Here is a 21,489-nt window from a genome sequence, read left to right on the forward strand (position 1 = left end):
ACGGCGTGGTGGATTGTGGGTGTGATGCTAACGGCGTGGTGGATGTAGGTGTGATGCTAACGGCGTGGTGGATGTAGGTGTGATGCTAACGGCGTGGTGGATTGTGGGTGTGATGCTAACGGCGTGGTGGATGTAGGTGTGATGCTAACTGCGTGGTGGATGTAGGTGTGATGCTAACGGCGTGGTGGATTGTGGGTGTGATGCTAACTGCGTGGTGGATGTGGGTGTGATGCTAACTGCGTGGTGGATGTAGGTGTGATGCTAACGGCGTGGTGGATGTAGGTGTGATGCTAACGGCGTGGTGGATGTAGGTGTGATGCTAACTGCGTGGTGGATGTAGGTGTGATGCTAACGGCGTGGTGGATTGTGGGTGTGATGCTAACGGCGTGGTGGATGTAGGTGTGATGCTAACGGCGTGGTGGATGTAGGTGTGATGCTAACTGCGTGGTGGATGTGGGTGTGATGCTAACGGCGTGGTGGATGTAGGTGCTGTTGCATGGGCGCCAGGTCAGAGAGTTTCAAAGGTGCGTTTTAACATGTGTGAAGACAGCATGGCTCTTCCTTCTCCGTCCGTTCTTCATCAGTGTGTGTGAGCGTTACATCGAGGTGGTGCTTTTGTTCCTGGGGAGGTGTTGTAGACGTTTTCATGTTTCTTTGTGTTGCATCGACTCCTCCTGAATTCACCTCGGACATGAGCTCACTGTAATTTGGAAGAAGAACCGTGAGAAAGGTCTTGTTCCTTCTTTGTGGACCTGTTGACCCTGACTTACAGCTTTCCCGGTATCATTTTTGCTCTGCAGATCTTCCTTGTCTTCTCCATCTGTGTTTGATATCTCAGAACTGTAGGGCCAACGCCCTTCTTTCAGCGTGTTCCTTTTCGCCCCCTCAAACAACAAAACAAATAAAATGGAACGCCCTCAGATCCTCATCACAGAGTTGGTCTGTTTATGAGCAGCTTTTGTCACCTTTTTATCTCCTGAACTTGTCTCTGCGTCTCTAAGAGTTTTACACTTTTCGACTCTAAGTCTTAATCCTTCTCTCAGTGCATTCCATTGTTTCACATCTGGCATTGGCTCATAGTTAGGTGCACATTTTTTGTTTTTGTGAACGATTAGTAGCTCATGTAGTCATACAAAATGTATTACAGTTTCCCAAAACTATATTAAAGGTGGGATGGACGATTTTTTTCAGCAATTTTTTTATCATATTTCCTGGTGTCGTGGATAAATCATTTGTCCTGCCACGTATCGATCATAAAACGCACCTGTCGCTCACCTGCTGCCGCGTGCGGTTTGTCCCCACGTTTCCGCGTGCCTAAGCGCATGGATCTATCATAATATAGTTCCCTCAGTGCACGGGGCAAAATGAAGACGGAGAAAGACAGTTGGAGCTGACGCAGAAGTGACAGAAATCTACGAGAGACGAGAGATGTGATGTGATCCGTTGCGCTAATAAACAAACGCACGTGTGTGTTGTATCAGTCCACACGGGGGAGTGGCATGAGCACGGGGGAGTGGCATGAGCACGGGGGAGTGGCATGAGCACGGGGGAGTGGCATGAGCACGGGGGAGTGGCATGAGCACGGGGGAGGGGCATGTGCACTTCCACCTGCGTTCTCAAATCGCCGAAAAATCGTCCATTGCGCCTTTAACTCCTTATATTGTAAATGAGTTTTCTGACTTTATATCAAACTTAGTGTTAGCCTGGGATAAAGTAGTTATAGCTGGAGCCTTTAATATCCACGTGAACGTGAGTGATGACTCTCTCAGTAATGCCTTCAGCGCCTTGTTAGACAGCATCAGTTTCACTCAGAGTGTAAATAAACTGACTCACACTCTGAATCTTGCTGCAAGAGTCAGTCTGCTCCAGTGTCTCCCTCTAGTGGACGTGTGGAGTACTGCTGTTTTCTCTGTCAGGTTTTTGTTCAGAGTGTTGGTGTTTCCTGTCACTGTGGGCCTCACAGCACAGTAGTACACAGCAGAGTCTCTCACATCCACATCCTGGATCTTCAGCATTTCATGCTCAGCATTAAACCTGGGGTTGTTCAAATCTGGAGATATAGCTACAGTCAAACTGCCAATTATCGTCATCATGTACTTCAGAGCTCCTCGTCCTTCTTGTTTGTACCAGAGCAGTGTTGAAAATGAACCTGCATGAAACTCACAGAGTATAGTAGCTGAGCGTCCCTGAGTGGCAGAGGCGTCTCCTGCTGGCTGGGTCACTGTGTCTTCTCCTTTACACTCTGGGGAAGAACACAGGAGCACAACCAGAGCTGAGAGCAGTGTACACAGGGCAGACTCCATCTTAAAAGCTGAAATCCTCTCAAGTGTCTGTGTCTGCTCCTCTCTTACAGTCTGGCTCCTCCCTCAGGTCTCTGTGGTGGTGACACTGATGCAGTTGGAGGTCTGTAAATACATCAGATCAGACACAATGTGTTTCTCCTTCAGTTTATGGACTGGAGTGTTCATCTGCAGCTCCTTTGAGTCCAGAGAGTTTGAACTAGAACAGGAGGCAGAGTCTTTATCTTCAGCCTCCTCTGTTACTGCTCTGTTCTGGAGAGAAGTCCACACATTTCACTGAGACATTTCAGCGAACTGAAAATATTGTAACTCATAATGTGAGAATAAACCTTTCTCTTAGTAAAGATTTGAGTCTCTCAACACTGAGAAAGAAGAGAAGAGGGCCAAGGACTGACCCCTGAGGATCAACAGCAAACTGCAAAAAATAAGATAAGATAAGATAAGATAACCTTTATTTGTCCTACGTTGGGAAAATTCCAGTGATGCAACACAGATTAGGCAAAGAAGTATAATAATAAAAAACAGATAACTTAGAAGTAAAATCTTATAATCTTAATAATAATAATACTCTTATTTACAGCTGTTATATGGACAGAAAATATTGCACCAGGATGATTGACATTATGTCACAGTATTGCACATGATTATTTCAGTATTGCACATGATTCTAGGGATGAGCCCCAGGTGCAGAGCAGCAGTTCAAGACGCTCCTCTGTCGCTGAACTCTCGCCCGCTCTGTTACATGTGAAGTGTTCAGATTCAAGACAGATAGAGACTGTGTGTGTCCCTCGTGTCCCTCGTGTCCCTCGTGTTCCTCGTACAAATAATGCCAAAAAGTCACATCTCAGAAAAAATATTTCAGGCGTCAGACCAAATATCTTAAGGAAAATAACAATCACAAATGACACAAATACACAAATGAATAAACACGTAAAATGTGGACTGCTAAACATTAGAGCAATTTCCTCCAAATCGCTCTTAGTTAATGAATTAATTAGTGACTATAACATAGATCTTCAGCTCTAACTGAAACGTGGCTTCAACAAGACGACTACGTCAGACTAAATGAGTCCACCCCACCCACCCACCCATGTTAACCCCACCCACTCATGTTAACCCCACCCACCCATGTAACCCCACCCACCCATGTTAACCCCACCCACCCATGTTAACCCCACCCACTCATGTTAACCCCACCCACCCATGTTAACCCCACCCACCCATGTAAACCCCACCCACCCATGTAAACCCCACCCACCCATGTTAACCCCACCCACCCATGTAAACCCCACCCATGTAAACCCCACCCACCCATGTAAACCCCACCCACCCATGTTAACCCCACCCATGTTAACTTTCAGACTGCCAGGAGCACAGAGGTGGGCGTGGCAGTGATCTCACACTCGACTCATGAGCCCTAAAACTAACAATGCATTTCACTCATTTGAAAGCCTTATGCTGTCGATCACATGTCCAAATATGAAAAACCAAAAAGGAGTTTTGTTCATAGTTATCTACCGACCTCCTGGTCCCTACTCAGAGTTTTTAACAGAGTTTTCTGACTTTATATCAAACTTAGTGTTAGCCTGGGATAAAACAGTTATAGTTGGAGACTTTAATATCCACGTGAACATGAGTGATGACTCTCTCAGTAATGCCTTCAGCGCCTTGTTAGACAGCATTGGTTTCACTCAGAATGTAAATAAAGCGACTCACACTCACAAGAACACTCTGGATCTTGTCCTAACGTATGGAACAGAGATTAGTGATAATGAAAAGGACAATGAAAAGGACAATATCTGAAAAATCTATCTCAAAATTCAAAGAAATAATAGAGCCAATATTCAGTGACATGTCATGTGATCATGTCATGTGATCATGTCATGTGATCGTGTCATGTGATCGTGTCATGTGATCGTGTCATGTGATCCTGCTGAGAACAGCTTTAGTCCCAGTTTAAGTGATCAATTTGTCGACTTGACCATGAATTCTCTGAATTCTGCTCTTGACGTTGCAGCTCCGTTAAAACAGAAGGTCATTAGGTCAAAGCGCCTCCTCCTGGTACAACCAAGAACTGCGTTCACATAAACAAAGAGTTAGAAAGTTAGAGGGATTATTTCGTCGCTCTCACAGAAGAATCTCTAAAAGCAGGAAAAGTTGCTCCTGTCCTGTCAGCAGCTCTGAGTGAGGCCCAAACCAGATATTATTCAAATCTAATAGAAGTCAACAAAAGTAACACTAAATTCCTTTTCAGCACTGTAGCTAGGCTAACAAACTGTCACAGTGCAGTAGAGCCCTCACTCCCAGCTACACTTAGCTCTGATGATTTCCTCCTATTTTTTAACAATAAAATAAAAACAATCAGAGATAAATGAGATGAAATTACCCCCGCTATTAGCCCTGAACTAGCCCAAGCTGTAAATCTAACGTCCCATATAAATCCACCTGTAAACTTAGAAAGGTTCACAGCTGTTGATCAAGAGAGAGAACTTCAGCCCTTATGTCCTCTAAAAGCTCCACTTGTGTCCTAGACCCCATTCCAAGCTCCTCAAAGACATTCTCCCCCTAATTATAGACCCTATTCTTAATATAATAAATACTTCAGTAGAAAGTGCTTATGTTCCACGTCCTTCAAACATGACGTCATTAAACCTCTTCTGAAAAAGACTCATCTAGATCCCGACCTATTGGTAAACTACAGACCTATTTCAAATCTTCCCTTCGTCTCTAAAATCCTTGAAAATGTTGTAGTAAAACAGTTTTGTCGCCACCTGCAGGACAATAACTTATTTGAAGTTTTCCAGTCAGGGTTCAGAGCCCACCACAGCAGGGTTCAGAGCCCACCACAGCAGGGTTCAGAGCCCACCACAGCAGGGTTCAGAGCCCACCACAGCAGGGTTCAGAGCCCAACACAGCAGGGTTCAGAGCCCACCACAGCAGGGTTCAGAGCCCACCACAGCAGGGTTCAGAGCCCACCACAGCAGGTTCAGAGCCCACCACAGCAGGGTTCAGAGCCCACCACAGCAGGGTTCAGAGCCCACCACAGCAGGGTTCAGAGCCCACCACAGCAGGTTCAGAGCCCACCACAGCAGGGTTCAGAGCCCACCACAGCAGGGTTCAGAGCCCACCACAGCAGGGTTCAGAGCCCACCACAGCACTGAAACTGCACTAGTTAAAGTCACAAATGATTTGTTATTAGCCGCTGATGATGGACTGGTCTCAGTCCTGGTTCTGTTGGACCTCAGCGCAGCGTTTGACACCATCGACCACAACATTCTACTGCAGAGGTTAGAATGTGATGTAGGTGTTGGAGGAACAGCCCTCAGAGGCCCCGCCCTCAGCTGGTTTAAATCCTATCTATCTGATAGGTTCCAATTTGTTCATGTAAACCAGAGCTCCTCACCAAGCTCTAAAGTAATTTACGGTGTGCCACAGGGTTCGGTACTCGGTCCAATTCTGTTTACTCTTTATATGCTACCATTAGGCAACATTATCAGAAAGCATGGCATTAACTTCCACTGCTATGCAGACGACACTCAGCTGTATTTATCAATGAACCTGATCAGAGCGATCAAGGAGACAGACTTAGTACTTGTGTGAAGGAGATAAAAACCTGGATGACACTAAACTACCTGCTTCTTAACCCTGAAAAAACCGAGGTCATTGTGCTGGTCCTAAGCATCTACGAGACGCTCTATCTGAGCAGATAGTCACACTGGACAATGTCAGTGTAGCCTCCAGTTCTACTGTAAGAAACCTTGGAGTCTTATTTGACCAGGAGCTCTCATTTAAAGCTCATATAAATCAAGCTTGTAAAACAGCCTATTTCCATTTGTGCAACAAGAGCCAAAATCAGAAGAATCCTGCCTAAAAGTGATGCCGAAAAACTTATCCATGCATTTGTAACGACTAGATTAGACTACTGTAACTCCCTGCTCGCAGCGTGTCCTAAAAGCTCCATAAAAAGCTTTCAACTGGTTCAAAATGCAGCAGCAAGATTACTAACAGGAACAAAAAGAAGAGAGCACATTACGCCGGTGCTGAAGTCTCTTCACTGGCTCCCCGTCGAGTCTAGAATCAAATTCAAAATTCTACTCTTGACCTACAAAGCCATAAATGACATGGCCCCATCCTACCTCAAAGATGCTATAGAACCATATCATCCAAACAGAGCTCTTCGCTCTCAGAATGCCGGCCTTCTGGTGGTGCCAAGAGTCTCTAAAAGTACAGTAGGAGGTAGAGCGTTTAGCTACCAAGCTCCTGTGTTATGGAATCAGCTCCCGACCCATGTTAAATATGCTGACACAGTCTCTTCATTTAAGTCCAGGCTTAAAACGTTCCTCTTCGAAATCGCTTATGGTCAGACTAGTTAGGAACAGAAACATAAACCCACAGCTTTAGCTACGCTGCCCTAGGAGTAACTATGCTGGGGGAAGTATGACAGCTTGAGCACTATCCTCTTCTTCTTCTGACTACTTATGCTATCAAACAATATTTATTTTTTAATTCCACTTGCAAACTGTTCACCGCCTTCTTTTTCTTTCTCTCACTCCTGAGGACCTGTGGACCCAGATGCCCCTCCCCTGGTGAAGTGGTCCCTGCCCTGTGTGGACGGTCCCTCATCTGCCTGAAGAGTGGGTCCAGCTCCAGTCTCCCTCACGTCTGTGAGAGTCGGATCTCTCCTCCACTGGAACTCCTCCAGGTTTCTACGCTTTTTTCCCAAAGAGGTTTTTTTTGTAGTTTTTCCTGGCCGAGAAGGAGAGTCTAAGGACAGAGGACCCTGGGACATCGTCCCTCGCCACCACAGACATTGTTGATTCATTTCTCCCTGTGGCCCTCAGAGGCAACTGTTGTTGTGATTTTGGGCCTTCCATCCATCCATTTTCTACCGCTTGTTCCCTTTTGGGGTCGCGGTGATTTTGGGCCTTACAAAAATAAATTGATTTGATTTGATTTATTTTCAATTCAATTTATTTTTGTAACGCCCAAAATCACAACAGTTGCCTCTGAGGGCCACAGTAAAAAAAATTAGCAATGTCTGTGGTGGCGGGAGACGATGTTGCAGAGTCCTCTGTCTGTCAAATTATGATTAGGCTGAGCAAAATAATATGTCTGTTTGTCGTAACCCGACCGACCCGGTTTGAAACTCGCCGACTGAAAAAAAATATCACCATTTTGTCGAAAAAACGTCAAAATCTTTTAATTTTCAATTATTTCGCCGACTCACCGACCTTTCTTTCCTAAACCGCCATGTCGAATATTTTTATCACATTGATAAACCTATCTTTCATTTCAAAGGACGGAAGACGCACTGCGCAATACATGTGCATCTTCATAGTCAGCTCTCCACATGCTTCTGTAACGAAACAGAACGTACAGAAGTGTCGGTATATTGCCTTTCACAGGATGGTTTGTCTCTGTCCATAGGACATGTGTTTCTCTATCACGGTGTGAAATTTGACTTACGCAATGCATTCTGGGATGAAACACGTCCAGCAACGTCATCACAACACACATGGTGGGGCCCGTGTCCCCCGCATGTTCCCCCCACTCGCCTTTGCTACCAAAATAAAGGATAACGACGAACAAAAGGTCGATTTAAATATCTTAAAATCGTGAGATTTAGTCTCATGATCGGGTTGAAAGAGACATTTTCCGTCACTGACTGTTGAAGCCTGACCTCTGGACTGTTGAAGCCTGACCCCTGGACTGTTGAAGCCTGACCCCTGGAGGTCGCTCCGAGTCAAAAAAATTGCAAGATTTGGATCTTTTTTTTTTGCCTTCAAAGTAAAAAAAATAAGAATTTGCCTACCGACCGACCCACTTGAAAAATGTTGGCTCGGGTTACAGCAAACAGACAATTTATTTGGGGCAAACTTATGACAGTATTGCACATGATTGTGACAGTATTGCATATGATTAAGTCAGTATTGCACATGGGTATGACAGTATTGCACATGTGTATGTCAGTATTGCATATGATTAAGTCAGTATTGCACATGGGTATGACAGTAATGGGTATGACAGTATTGCACATGAGTTTGTCAGTATTGCACATGAGTATGTCAGTATTGCACATGGGTATGACAGTATTGCACATGTGTATGTCAGTGTTTGTTGTAGAGTCTGACAGCAGCAGAAGGACAGACTGTAAAACGTCTCCTTCACACAACGAGGGTGGATCAGTCACTGAAGCTGCTCTCCAGAGTGGACAGAGTGCCCTGCAGGGGACAGAGTGTCCTGCAGGGGGCGACACTCGTGGTCCAGCAGAGATGTGAGTTTAGACATGACCCTTCTGTCCCCCACCTCCTGCACCGAGTCCAGAGCACAGCCCAGGACGGAGCTTTGTCCAGCTTCTTCCTCTCCCTCTGTGATGACCACACCTACAGGAGCTGATGCACCACAGAGTCAGAGAAGGTCTTCAGGAATGGCCCTGTCAGGAGCGGCCCTGTCAGGAGTGGCCCTGTCAGGAGTTGCCCTGTCAGGAGTGGCCCTGTCAGGAGCGGCCCTGTCAGGAGCGGCCCTGTCAGGAGCGGCCCTGTCACTCCAAAAGACCTGAGTCTCCTCAGGAGGTGGAGCCGACTCTGGCTCTTCCTGTACAGTCTGTGTTATGAGTCCAGTCCAGTTTGTGGTTCAGATGAACACCAGGTCCTTGTATGAGTCACTCTCTCAATGTCCCGTCCCTGGATGTTCACTGGTGAGGGGGGCGTGGCCTGTCCCGTCCCTGGATGTTCACTGGTGAGGGGGGCGTGGCCTCTGTGGAAGTCCACCACCATCTCCTTGGTCTTCCCCGCGTTGATGAGGAGGTGGTTCCACAAAGTCCTGCTCCAGTCCTCTGTCCTCCACATCATCGTCGTCTGTGATGAGTCCGATGATGGCAGAGTGGTCAGAGAACCTCTGCAGGACACAGCTGTCCGTGTCGTGTCTGAGGTCTGCAGTTTAGAGGGTGAAGAGAAAGGGCGAGAGGACGGTGCCCTGGGGCGCCCCCACACTGCAGGTCCCCCACACTGCAGGTCCGACACTGGAACCAGAAGCAACATTTGAGCGGTGAGAAGACTGCAGCAGCTTCTACCACAGGAGGAGACTGTGGAGCAGTCTCAGGAAGTGCAGCAAGAGTCAGTCTGCTCCAGTGTCACCCTCTAGTGGAGCTACTGCAGTATTGTCTTTGCTCCAGAGGTTTTTGTTCAGAGTTTTGGTGTTTCCTGTCACTGTGGGCCTCAGAGCACAGTAGTACACAGCAGAGTCTCTCACATCCACATCCTGGATCTTCAGAGAGAAAGAGTTCTTCTCAGCCTCAACTTCAAATCTCTTTTCATTGAAATCTGGAGATTTGTATGTCTTAAGCCAAGAAGATGATGACTTAGTTTTCTTCATCATGTATTCTGGAGCTCCTCGTCCTTCTTGTTTGTACCAGAACAAAGTTGGAGTTGAATCACTAGTTTCAAACTCACAGAGTATAGTGGCTGAGCGTCCCTGAGTGGCAGAGGCGTCTCCTGCTGGCTGGGTCACTGTGTCTTCTCCTTTACACTCTGGGGAAGAACACAGGAGCACAACCAGAGCTGAGAGCAGTGTACACAGGGCAGACTCCATCTTAAAAGCTCAAATCCTCTCAAGTGTCTGTGTCTGCTCCTCTCTTACAGTCTGGCTCCTCCCTCAGGTCTCTGGTGCTTTGAGGTCTACAGTTTGTGGTGAAGTGTGAGGAGGCCTGGTCTGGAGCATGTTTGAAGCACAGCCTCTGCAGCTTTCAGCAGTCTGGTTTTCACCTGCACAGACATAAATGTATTCATTAATTTATTTAGGTTTATTTGATTGGGACAAATGTGTTTCTTGAGCTCATTTCACAAACTACAACATTTGTTCCGGGGCTAATTCTATGAACTATGAACCCCTGTGCTCTGAGAGGAACTGTGAACCCCTGTGCTCTGAGAGGAACTGTGAACCCCTGTGCTCTGAGAGGAAGGAACTATGAACCCCTGTGCTCTGAGAGGAACTAGAAACTCATGTGCTCTGAGAGGAACTAGAATCTTCTGTGCTCTGAGAGGAACTATGAACCCCTGTGGAACAATGGACCCCTGTGCTCTGAGAGGAACTGTGAACCCCTGTGTTCTGAGAGGAACTATGAACCCCTGTGCTCTGAGAGGAAGGAACTATGAACCCCTGTGCTCTGAGAGGAACTATGAACCCCTGTGGAACAATGGACCCCTGTGCTCTGAGAGGAACTGTGAACCCCTGTGCTCTGAGAGGAACTATGAACCCCTGTGCTCTGAGAGGAACTATGAACCCCTGTGCTCTGAGAGGAAGGAACTATGAACCCCTGTGCTCTGAGAGGAACTATGAACCCCTGTGCCTGACAGAAGTGGCCTGGGACCAGGAGTTGCAGCAAGAACTTAAGTGTGAGAAGATCATAAAGTGCATGAAACTATGAGCAGGATGAAACTGCAGATAGTCCCTGATCAGTCTGAATGTGTATAAGCTTGATTTGGCAACTCTGGATAAGTTCAGCTTGAGTTTGGGCTCAGTTCAGGTTTAGTTTAAGTTCAGGCTAAGTTCAGGTTTAGTTTGACTTTAGGCTAAATTCCGGTCTAGTTTGAGTTCAGGCTAAGTTCAGGTTTAGTTTGAGTTTAGGCTAAATTCAGGTTTAGTTTGAGTTCAGGCTAAGTTCAGGTTTAGTTTGACTTTAGGCTAAATTCCGGTCTAGTTTGAGTTCAGGCTAAGTTCAGGTTTAATTTTAGTTTAGGCTAAGTTCAGGTTTAGTTTGAGTTCAGGCTAAGTTCAGGTTTAGTTTGAGTTTAGGCTAAGTTCAGGTTTAGTTTGAGTTTAGGCTAAGTTCAGGTTTAGTTTGAGTTTAGGCTAAGTTCAGGTTTAGTTTGAGTTTAGGCTAAGTTTAGGTTTAGTCTAATTTAGGCTAAGTTCAGGTTTAAGGCAAGGCAAGGCAAGTTTATTTGTAGAGCACATTTCATACACAAGGCAATTCAAAGTGCTTCACAGCAGGAAAAATGCATTCAAATCACAAAGAAATTAGAGAAATACAATAAAATTAACTAAATTAAAAATTATCAATCCAACTGATTTTCTAAACTAATCAAATCACAAACAAAAGAGAAGAGTGCAAAGAAAAAATCCTTTCAGTCATATGCGCAGCTAAACAAAACTGTTTTTAGCTTAGATTTGAACATTGTCAGAGTAGAAGCCTGTCTCACATCTTCAGGAAGACTGTTCCAGATTTTAGCTGCATAAAACTGAAACGCAGATTCCCCATGTTTTGTCCTGACTCTGGCACCAGCAGGAGGCCGGTCCCTGAGGTCCTCAGAGTCCGAGATGGTTCATATGGCACTAACATATCCAAGATGTACTTTGGTGCTAGGCCATGGAGAGACTTGTACACAAGCAGAGCTGCTTTAAAGTCTATTCTCTGAGCCACAGGGGGCAGTGCAGAGACCTGAGAACAGGACTAATGTGATGGTACTTCCTGGTTCTGGTCAGGACCCGAGCAGCAGCGTTCTGGATGTACTGCAGCTGTTTTACAGCTCGTTTGGAGAGACCAGTGAGCAGGCCGTTACAGTAGTCTAATCAACTGGAGACAAACGCGTGGATAAGTCTCTCTAAATCTGGTTTTGACACTATATTTTTGATTTTGGCAATGTTTTTTAGATTTTCAAAGTTTATCATTTCCATAAACAGTGCACCTGTGCCATCACTTATGTGTCTCCTCTGAACAACTGCAGGACCAACCGGAGGTTTGGGAGAAACAGACAGGTCAAAGAAGACACAGAAATGATCAGACAGAGCAACATCGATCACATTAACGTTTGAAATATTTACCCCCTTTGTAATTATGAGATCTAGAGTGTGTCCTTTGCTGTGGGTGGGGCCTCTCACATGCTGAGTAAGACTGAAGGTTTCAAGGACAGCATCAAGCTCTTTAGCGTTTCTGTCACAAATATTATCAACATGCACATTGAAATCACCTGTAATGACCAAACCATCAAAGTCTGTGCGACTGAAACGTCTCAGTAAAATCATCAGTCAAACGTTGTCAGTGCTGGAGAGTCTTGTGTTGAACAATGAAGAGAATGAGACTGTTTTAGCTCCATTTTAAAGGATACATACTCAAATGATGAAAACACCCCAAAAGACAACCTGCGGGTAATTATTTCATCTCTAAAGACAGCACAGACTCCACCCCCTTTTTTGTTTTCTCGTGTTTCAGATTCAAACTTAAAGTTGGGTGGAGCAGATTCTATCAGAACTACATTTCCTGTGTTTTTGTCAAGCCATGTTTCAGTTAAAAACATAAAATCAAGATTATAAGAAGAAATACAATTATTAATTAAGAGAAATTTGTTACATAAGGATCTGACATTTAGCACAGCAAGTTTCAGACTAGTTTCAGTGAGACTGGGCTTTATCTTTTCACAGGGAATATGAATCACATTTCTCAGATTGGGCCTGACTCGCATTTTGTTTTTCCATCTGTGTGATGTGACACAGAAACAGCACTAGGGGGGGCTCTTTTTACATAGGGCCCCGGGTTGGTTTGATTTTTAATGTGACAATAAGTCAGGTTTAAATTTAGTTTAGGCTAAGTTCAGGTTTAGGTTGAGTTTAGTCTAAGTTCAGGTTTAGGTTGAGTTTGAGTTAAGGCTAAGTTCAGGTTTAGTTTGAGTTTAGGCTAAGTTCAGGTTTAGTTTGAGTTTGAGTTTAGGCTAAGTTCAGGTTTAGTTTGAGTTTAGGCTAAGTTCAGGTTTAGTTTGAGTTTAGGCTAAGTTCAGGTTTAGTTTGAGTTTGGGCTAAGTTTAGGTTTAGTTTGAGTTTAGGCTAAGTTCAGGTTTAGTTTGAGTTTAGGCTAAGTTCAGGTTTAGTTTGAGTTCGGTCTAAGTTCAGGTTTAGTTTGAGTTTGGGCTAAGTTCAGGTTTAGTTTGAGTTTAGTCTAAGTTCAGGTTTAGGTTGAGTTTGAGTTAAGGCTAAGTTCAGGTTTAGTTTGAGTTTAGGCTAAGTTCAGGTTTAGTTTGAGTTTGAGTTTAGGCTAAGTTCAGGTTTAGTTTGAGTTTAGGCTAAGTTCAGGTTTAGTTTGAGTTTAGGCTAAGTTCAGGTTTAGTTTGAGTTTGGGCTAAGTTTAGGTTTAGTTTGAGTTTAGGCTAAGTTCAGGTTTAGTTTGAGTTTAGGCTAAGTTCAGGTTTAGTTTGAGTTCGGGCTAAGTTCAGGTTTAGTTTGAGTTTGGGCTAAGTTCAGGTTTAGTTTGAGTTTAGTCTAAGTTCAAGTTTAGTTTGAGTTTAGTCTAAGTTCAGGTTTAGTTTGAGTTTGGGCTAAGTTCAGGTTTAGTTTGAGTTCGGGCTAAGTTCAGGTTTAGTTTGAGTTCGGGCTAAGTTCAGGTTTAGTTTGAGTTTGGGCTAAGTTCAGGTTTAGTTTGAGTTCGGGCTAAGTTCAGGTTTAGTTTGAGTTCGGGCTAAGTTCAGGTTTAGTTTGAGTTTAGTCTAAGTTCAGGTTTAGTTTGAGTTTGGGCTAAGTTCAGGTTTAGTTTGAGTTTAGTCTAAGTTCAGGTTTAGTTTGAGTTTAGTCTAAGTTCAGGTTTAGTTTGAGTTTAGTCTAAGTTCAGGTTTAGTTTGAGTTTAGTCTAAGTTCAGGTTTAGTTTGAGTTTGGGCTAAGTTCAGGTTTAGTTTGAGTTTAGTCTAAGTTCAGGTTTAGTTTGAGTTTAGTCTAAGTTCAGGTTTAGTTTGAGTTCGGGCTAAGTTCAGGTTTAGTTTGAGTTTAGTCTAAGTTCAGGTTTAGTTTGAGTTTAGTCTAAGTTCAGGTTTAGTTTGAGTTTGGGCTAAGTTCAGGTTTAGTTTGAGTTTAGTCTAAGTTCAGGTTTAGTTTGACCTCCGTAACACAGAGTCTCTTCGTCTCTTAAATCCAGACTCAAACCTGTTCAGATCCTACACCTCATTACACGTCCTGATTCATGAGAAATGCACAGTATTGGACTGTTTCCCGATACAGTATCAGAACAACTCCTGACCCAGGTCCTGGACATTGTATCAGGCCATTTAGAGCGACTTGATTATGTGTGAAAATATCTCTGATTGACGTCTGAATGAGAAGATGGAATCGTCACAGGCGTGATGGCTGTTCTATCTCTTTTGGAGCTGATTGAGTGTGATGATGTGCATACGTGTCAAGTGTTTGTCACCGCCTTTAAAAGGATGTACTCTGTAAGTGTTATGTCAGGTAGGGACAGACTCTGTCAGGGAAAGAGAGTTTATCCACTGTGAATAAACCTCCACCTTTTGAGAGAGACTCTGTTTCTGCTTCATCTTTTCTTGGTCATTGTTTGCAGAACTTCAGTAACAAGGGTCAGGACATGGCTCGAGGGTCAGGACATGGCTCGAGGGTCAGGACATGGCTCGAGGGTCAGGACATCAGGACATGGCTCGAGGGTCAGGACATCAGGACATGGCTCGAGGGTCAGGACATGGCTCGAGGGTCAGGACATCAGGACATGGCTCGAGGGTCAGGACATGGCTCGAGGGTCAGGACATCAGGACATGGCTCGAGGGTCAGGACATGACTTGAGGTCAGGTCACCTCACGCCTCAGGACATGGCTCGAGGGTCTGGACATGGCTCGAGGGTCAGGACATGGCTCGAGGGTCAGGACATGGCTCGAGGGTCAGGACATGGCTCGAGGGTCAGGACATGGCTCGAGGGTCAGGACATGGCTCGAGGGTCAGGACATCAGGACATGGCTCGAGGGTCAGGACATGGCTCGAGGGTCAGGACATGGCTCGAAGGTCAGGACATGGCTCGAGGGTCAGGACATGGCTCGAGGGTCAGGACATGGCTCGAGGGTCAGGACATGGCTCGAGGGTCAGGACATGGCTCGAAGGTCAGGACATGGCTCGAGGGTCAGGACATCAGGACATGGCTCGAGGGTCAGGTCATGGCTTGAGGGTCAGGACATGGCTCGAGGGTCAGGACATGGCTCGAGGGTCAGGACATGGCTCGAGGGTCAGGACATGGCTCGAGGGTCAGGACATCAGGACATGGCTCGAGGGTCAGGACATGACTTGAGGTCAGGTCACCTCACGCCTCTGGACATGGCTCAAGGGTCAGGTGTTGTGGAAAAATATAATCTGGCCCTTTGCTTTTTAACTTTAAATCCTATTTTCAATTGAATTTAGTTCTAACACAGTCAACAGCCTGAAACGACTCCTCTTGGCCTGGAAATTTACATGTCCGGACCTCCTGGAGTGACTAGGAAGTCCCACGTTCTGTTTCACACTAGGACAAAGCCAGCAAGACATGTGAATTTAATTAATGCAAATGTTCTGTACTGTCTCCTTCCTGAAACCACTGTTTCTTTGATGTCCCATTTGCTCCTTGGTTCCTTTGTACCTGAGAGACCAGTGACCGGGAACTTCTGTGTGTGTGTGGTCATGTGACCATCTGTGATTTAAGGAAGGGGACAGAGGTGGCACGGGAGGACTTGGGAGACACACATTTTGGGAAGCAGGCAAGAGACAGACGTGTGGACTTGGCCTTCCATGAGAATGGCCGAGTCCACACGAGTTTCTTTCCGATTCAGCCATAAGATTAAACAGTTTACTTTTGAAACGAGACAACTTGCTTCTTTGTCTTAACTAGAGATTTTTACCACCACACAGGTCACCTCACGCCTCAGGACATGGCTCGAGGGTCTGGACATGGCTCGAGGGTCAGGACATGGCTCGAGGGTCAGGACATGGCTCGAGGGTCTGGACATGGCTCGAGGGTCAGGACATGGCTCGAGGGTCAGGACATCAGGACATGGCTCGAGGGTCAGGACATGGCTCGAGGGTCAGGACATCAGGACATGGCTCGAGGGTCAGGACATGACTTGAGGTCAGGTCACCTCACGCCTCAGGACATGGCTCGAGGGTCAGGACATGGCTCGAGGGTCAGGTCATGAGTCAGTTTATGTAACTGCTTTAAAAGGATGTGATGTCATTGTTCTGGAGGATGAGGGACTTTGTCAGGGAAAGTGTTTTTTTACTGACCACGAGTAAATAAACATCCACCTTTTGAGAAAGACAAACTCTGTTTAAATCTTTATTTATTTGTAGAAATTCCACAACAGTCTGACACTGGAACCAGAAGCAGAAGGTTTTTGTTCAGAGTTTAGGTGTTTCCTGTCACTGTGGGCCTCAGAGCACAGTAGTACACAGCAGAGTCTCTCACATCCACATCCTGGATCTTCAGAGGGAAAGAGTTCTTCTCAGCCTCAACTTCAAATCTCTTTTCATTGAAATCTGGAGATCTGTATGTCTTAAGCCAAGAAGATGATGACTTAGTTTTCCTCATCATGTATTCTGGAGCTCCTCGTCCTTCTTGCTTGTACCAGAACAGAGTTGGAGTTGGATCACTGGTTTCAAACTCACAGAGTATAGTAGCTGAGCGTCCCTGAGTGGCAGAGGCGTCTCCTGCTGGCTGGGTCACTGTGTCTTCTCCTTTACACTCTGGGGAAGAACACAGGAGCACAACCAGAGCTGAGAGCAGTGTACACAGGGCAGACTCCATCTTAAAAGCTCAAATCCTCTCAAGTGTCTGTGTCTGCTCCTCTCTTACAGTCTGGCTCCTCCCTCAGGTCTCTGGTGCTTTAAGGTCTTTGAGAGACGTTTTTATCTGGAACCACCTGCTGAGATAAAGCAGAAGAGAGCGTCGCACAAGAAAACAATATCATATCATATCTTTTATTTTCCTTCTGAATGGACCAAACAATTTGAGTTTAAGCTAAGTTTTAGTTTGACCTCTGTAACACAGAGTCTCTTCGTCTCTTAAATCCAGACTCAAACCTGTTCAGATCCTACACCTCATTTTTTCTCCACACTCCCTGAATGTTCTTCTGCTGCAGCTGCTCCTCCATCCTCCTCTTGTAGCCGGCCTCAGCCTGCCTGATCTCCCTCCTCAGCTCATTCTGCACGGTCCTCAGCTCCTCCTTGTTCCCTGACCTGAAGGCTCTCTTCTTCTCCTCCAGCAGAGCCTTCAGTTCACGGTTAATCTATGGCTTGTTGTTTGGAAAACACTGCACCGTCCAGGAGGGAACAATGTTCTCAAAACAGAAGTTGATGTAGTCCGTGATGCACTCTGTGATGGTGTTGATGTCCTCCCCATGTGGGTCATAAAGCTCAGTCCAGACAGTGGTGCTGAAGCAGTCCCTCAGAGCCTCCTCACTCTCAGCAGACCACATCCTCACCTCACGGGACACCACAGGCTGCCTGCGCACGATGGGTTCATACACAGGCCTCAGATGTACAAGGTTGTGGTCCGAGCTGCCCAGGGGAGGGAGGGGGGAAGAAGAATAAGCCTCCTTGGTGTTGGCAAAAAACAAGTCCAATGTTCTATTGTTCCTGGTGGGGCAGGTGACATACTGGGTGTATGTTGGTAGAACAGAAGAGGGAGAAGCGTGGTTAAAGTCACCAGAGATGAGGAAGAGAGCCTGTGGATGCTGTGTTTGCAGCCTACAAGTGCAGGAGAGCAGTGCTTCACAAGCATCTTCAGCATTGGCAGACGGGGCCACATACTCTGCGATCAAAATCACATGTGAGAACTCCCGGGGCAGATAATATGGCCTCATGCCAATAGCCAATAGTTCAATATCCTTGTTACATAGCTGCTGCTTCACTGCAGTGTTCGGGTTTGGACCAGCTCGTGTTCACATACACAGCCAGACCTCCACCTCTCTTCTTCAGACCTCCACCTCTCTTCTTCAGACCTCCACCTCTCTTCTTCAGACCTCCACCTCTCTTCTTCAGACCTCCTCCTCTATTCTTCCCGGATTCTCTCGTTCTGTCGCCCGCAGCAGATGAAAATTGTCCAAACCTACAATAGAGTCTGGCATTTCTGCTGTTAACCAGGTCTGTGAAAATCAAGACGCTGCTGTCCCTATAAATCCTCTGGGACCGCATGAGGCTCGCTATTTCTGTCATTTTATTTTGAAGGGACCTCACGTTACCCATGACTACAGCGGGAACCGGCTTTCTGTTTCCTCCTCTCTTCTCTCGGAGTTCACGTCCAGCCCTTCTGCTTCTCTGCGTTTTCCTTAGGATGTTCCCCGGGATAACGTGACGATCTCCGGGCAAGACGACGGTGCTCCGCAGTTTCATGAGTTCTTCCTTTGTGTAATCAAGCACCGGCGCCGCCCGGGGAGCGCGGGGGGCGGGGCAGGGCCGGGGGGGCTCGGAGCTGAGGCACATCGCGACGACACGACGAAAACACTCAATCCAGCCGAACAAAGTCAAAACAAGTTGAATTAAAGCGATTCCAGTGTGTGTCCCGATCGTTCATGAAGTTCCTCTTTTATATAAACGTGTACCACGTAATATGGGCCCCTGATTAAGATGGTCCGTATCACGCCTCAGGACATGGCTCGAGGGTCAGGTCAAGGCTCGAGAGTCAGGACATGGCTCGAGGGTCAGGACATGGCTCGAGGGTCAGGACATGAGTCAGTTTATGTCACTGCTTTAAAAGGATGTGATGTCATTGTTCTGGAGGATGAGGGACTTTGTCAGGGAAAGTGAAAAGCGAAAGTGAAGCAGCAGCTTCTACCACAGGAGGAGACTGTGGAGCAGTCTCAGGAAGTGCAGCAAGAGTCAGTCTGCTCCAGTGTCTCCCTCTAGTGGAGCTACTGCAGTATTGTCTTTGCTCCAGAGGTTTTTGTTCAGAGTTTAGGTGTTTCCTGTCACTGTGGGCCTCAGAGCACAGTAGTACACAGCAGAGTCTCTCACATCCACATCCTGGATCTTCAGAGGGAAAGAGTTCTTCTCAGCCTCAACTTCAAATCTCTTTTCATTGAAATCTGGAGATTTAACTGTCTCAAGCCATTTTGAAAGAGATCTAGTTTTCTTCATCATGTATTCTGGAGCTCCTCGTCCTTCTTGTTTGTACCAGAACAGATATGCAGTTGAATCACTGGTTTCAAACTCACAGAGTATAGTAGCTGAGCGTCCCTGAGTGGCAGAGGCGTCTCCTGCTGGCTGGGTCACTGTGTCTTCTCCTTTACACTCTGGGGAAGAACACAGGAGCACAACCAGAGCTGAGAGCAGTGTACACAGGGCAGACTCCATCTTAAAAGCTCAAATCCTCTCAAGTGTCTGTGTCTGCTCCTCTCTTACAGTCTGGCTCCTCCCTCAGGTCTCTGTGGTGGTGACACTGATGCAGTTGGAGGTCTGTAAATACATCAGATCAGACACAATGTGTTTCTCCTTCAGTTTATGGACTGGAGTGTTCATCTGCAGCTCCTTTGAGTCCAGAGAGTTTGAACTAGAACAGGAGGCAGAGTCTTTATCTTCAGCCTCCTCTGTTACTGCTCTGCTCTGGAGAGAAGTCCACACATTTCACTGTAAAGACTCATTCTCACAATCCAAAGATTGAGAAGAACTTTTTGGTTTTAAGTTGAAGCGTTATGTGTGGAGAAAATCAGACCCTGCTCATCATCTGTAATGTAATGACACTTTATTTTGTGCAGTTTGTTTTATATTTAGTTTTATGTTTTATATTACCTTAATTTTATTTTGAAGCCCTTTGGTCACTTTAAGTGTTGTAAAGGTGGAGGAGGAGAGCTGAGATAAATCAGTGACAGCTCCTTAAACACCTGAGATCCAACTAAATATTGAAACTGTGCCAGTTGTGTAGGTGTGAATGTAAGTGTGATTGGAGTGAACTCTTTTGAAGCAGCAGGATGAATGGAAACAAAACAGTGTCAACACAAACTTGTAGTTGGTTGAAGTAGATTGAGAGACCATCTCATTAAGGCTCTAGGTGGAAGGAATTAGGAGTTTAAAACCTTCTGTATTTCTGGGATCGAGCCCCCAGTACGTGGCTGGATCAGACAATAGGTTTGACCTAGAAACTTGCCACGTAGGAAACACACTACGGTTCATGAGTCGTTCTCCTTGAATTCCAACCACACTCCGTAACTAAGAATCGATATAAAATGTTGTATAAGTTGAAAGAGAAGTTAATAGAACATATGTAAGCAGTTACATAAATTAGCAGAGGGGCTTTAAGCCAACACCAGCCCACCTCTCAAGGAGATGGTTCCAGAACCCAAACTGTGCGTGGAAGTGAGGCCGACTTTATCTAGTTGATACCGCTCAACTTCCCGCACAAGCTCAGGCTCTTTCCCCCCAGCGAGGTGAAATTGGTGACATGTGACAGTGGTTTGCCTCCTGGTGGTGCTGTTTGGGTCAGAGCAATGAGGTCGAAGGAACTGTCCAAGGAACTCAGAGATAGAATTGTGGAAAGGCACAGATCTGGCCAAGGTTACAGAAGAATTTCTGCAGCACTCAAGGTTCGTAAGAGCACAGTGGCCTCCATAATCCTTAGATGGAAAAAGTTTGGGACGACCAGGACTCTTCTTCGAGATGACCGTCCAGCCAAACTGAGCAACCGTCGGAGAAGATCCTCTGTGAGAGAGTTCAAGAAGAACCCAAAGATCACTGTGGCTGAGCTCCAGAGATGCAGGAGAGAGATGGTAGAACGTTCCACAAAGTAAACACTCACTGCAGCTCCACCAGTTGAGGCTTTATGGCAGAGTGGTCCGACAGAAGCCTCATCTCAGTGCAGGACATATGAAAGCTTCATAGAGTTCATAGAGAAGATTCTCCGGTCGGATGAACTTGGTCTTTTTGGCGTTAAGTCTAAGCGTTATGTGTGAAGAAAACCAGGCCCTGCTCATCATCTGCCCAATGCAATCCCAACAGTGAAACATGGAGGCAGCATCGTAATGTGGGTGTGTCTTTGAGCAGCAGGAACAAGGTGACTGTGGCCAAACACAGAGAGATCCTGCAAGAAAACCTCTTCCAGAGTGTTCAGGACCTCAGACTGGGCAGAAGGTTCACCTTCCAACAAGACAATGACCCTAAGCACACAGCTAAAAGATCAAAGGAGTGGCTTCAGAACAACTCTGTGACCATTCTTGACCAGCCCAGACAGAGCCCTGACCTAAACCCAACTGAGCATCTCTGGAGAGACCTGAAAATGGCTGTCCACCAACGCTCACCATCCAACCTGATGGAACTGGAGAGGATCTGCAAGAAGAATGCCAGAAGATCTACTAATCCAGGTGTGTAAAACTTGTTAAATAGACACATTTCACCAAATAAACATGTGACTGTAGCTCCTCCACTGAGATGGACACACTTTCCCACTCTTCATCCGTCAAAACAAGATGA

General features: G+C 46.0%; 2 gene segments (V, D, J or C); both read right to left on the reverse strand.

Moving 5' to 3' along the window:
* Positions 1–16,435: 16,435 nt before the first annotated feature.
* Positions 16,436–16,834, reverse strand: LOC140355652 (T cell receptor alpha variable 38-2/delta variable 8-like). The segment is given in 1 exon segment: positions 16,436–16,834. A coding segment is annotated over 1 exon segment (399 nt).
* A 2,147-nt stretch (positions 16,835–18,981) lies between these two features.
* On the reverse strand, positions 18,982–19,380 carry LOC140355653 (T cell receptor alpha variable 38-2/delta variable 8-like). The segment is given in 1 exon segment: positions 18,982–19,380. A coding segment is annotated over 1 exon segment (399 nt).
* Between the last annotated feature and the right edge of the window lie 2,109 nt (positions 19,381–21,489).

The sequence above is a fragment of the Eucyclogobius newberryi genome, unplaced genomic scaffold, assembly GCF_026437365.1.
Source record: "Eucyclogobius newberryi isolate DKJ021-1_F unplaced genomic scaffold, fEucNew1.0.hap1 SCAF_12, whole genome shotgun sequence".
Lineage (NCBI taxonomy): Eukaryota > Metazoa > Chordata > Actinopteri > Gobiiformes > Gobiidae > Eucyclogobius > Eucyclogobius newberryi.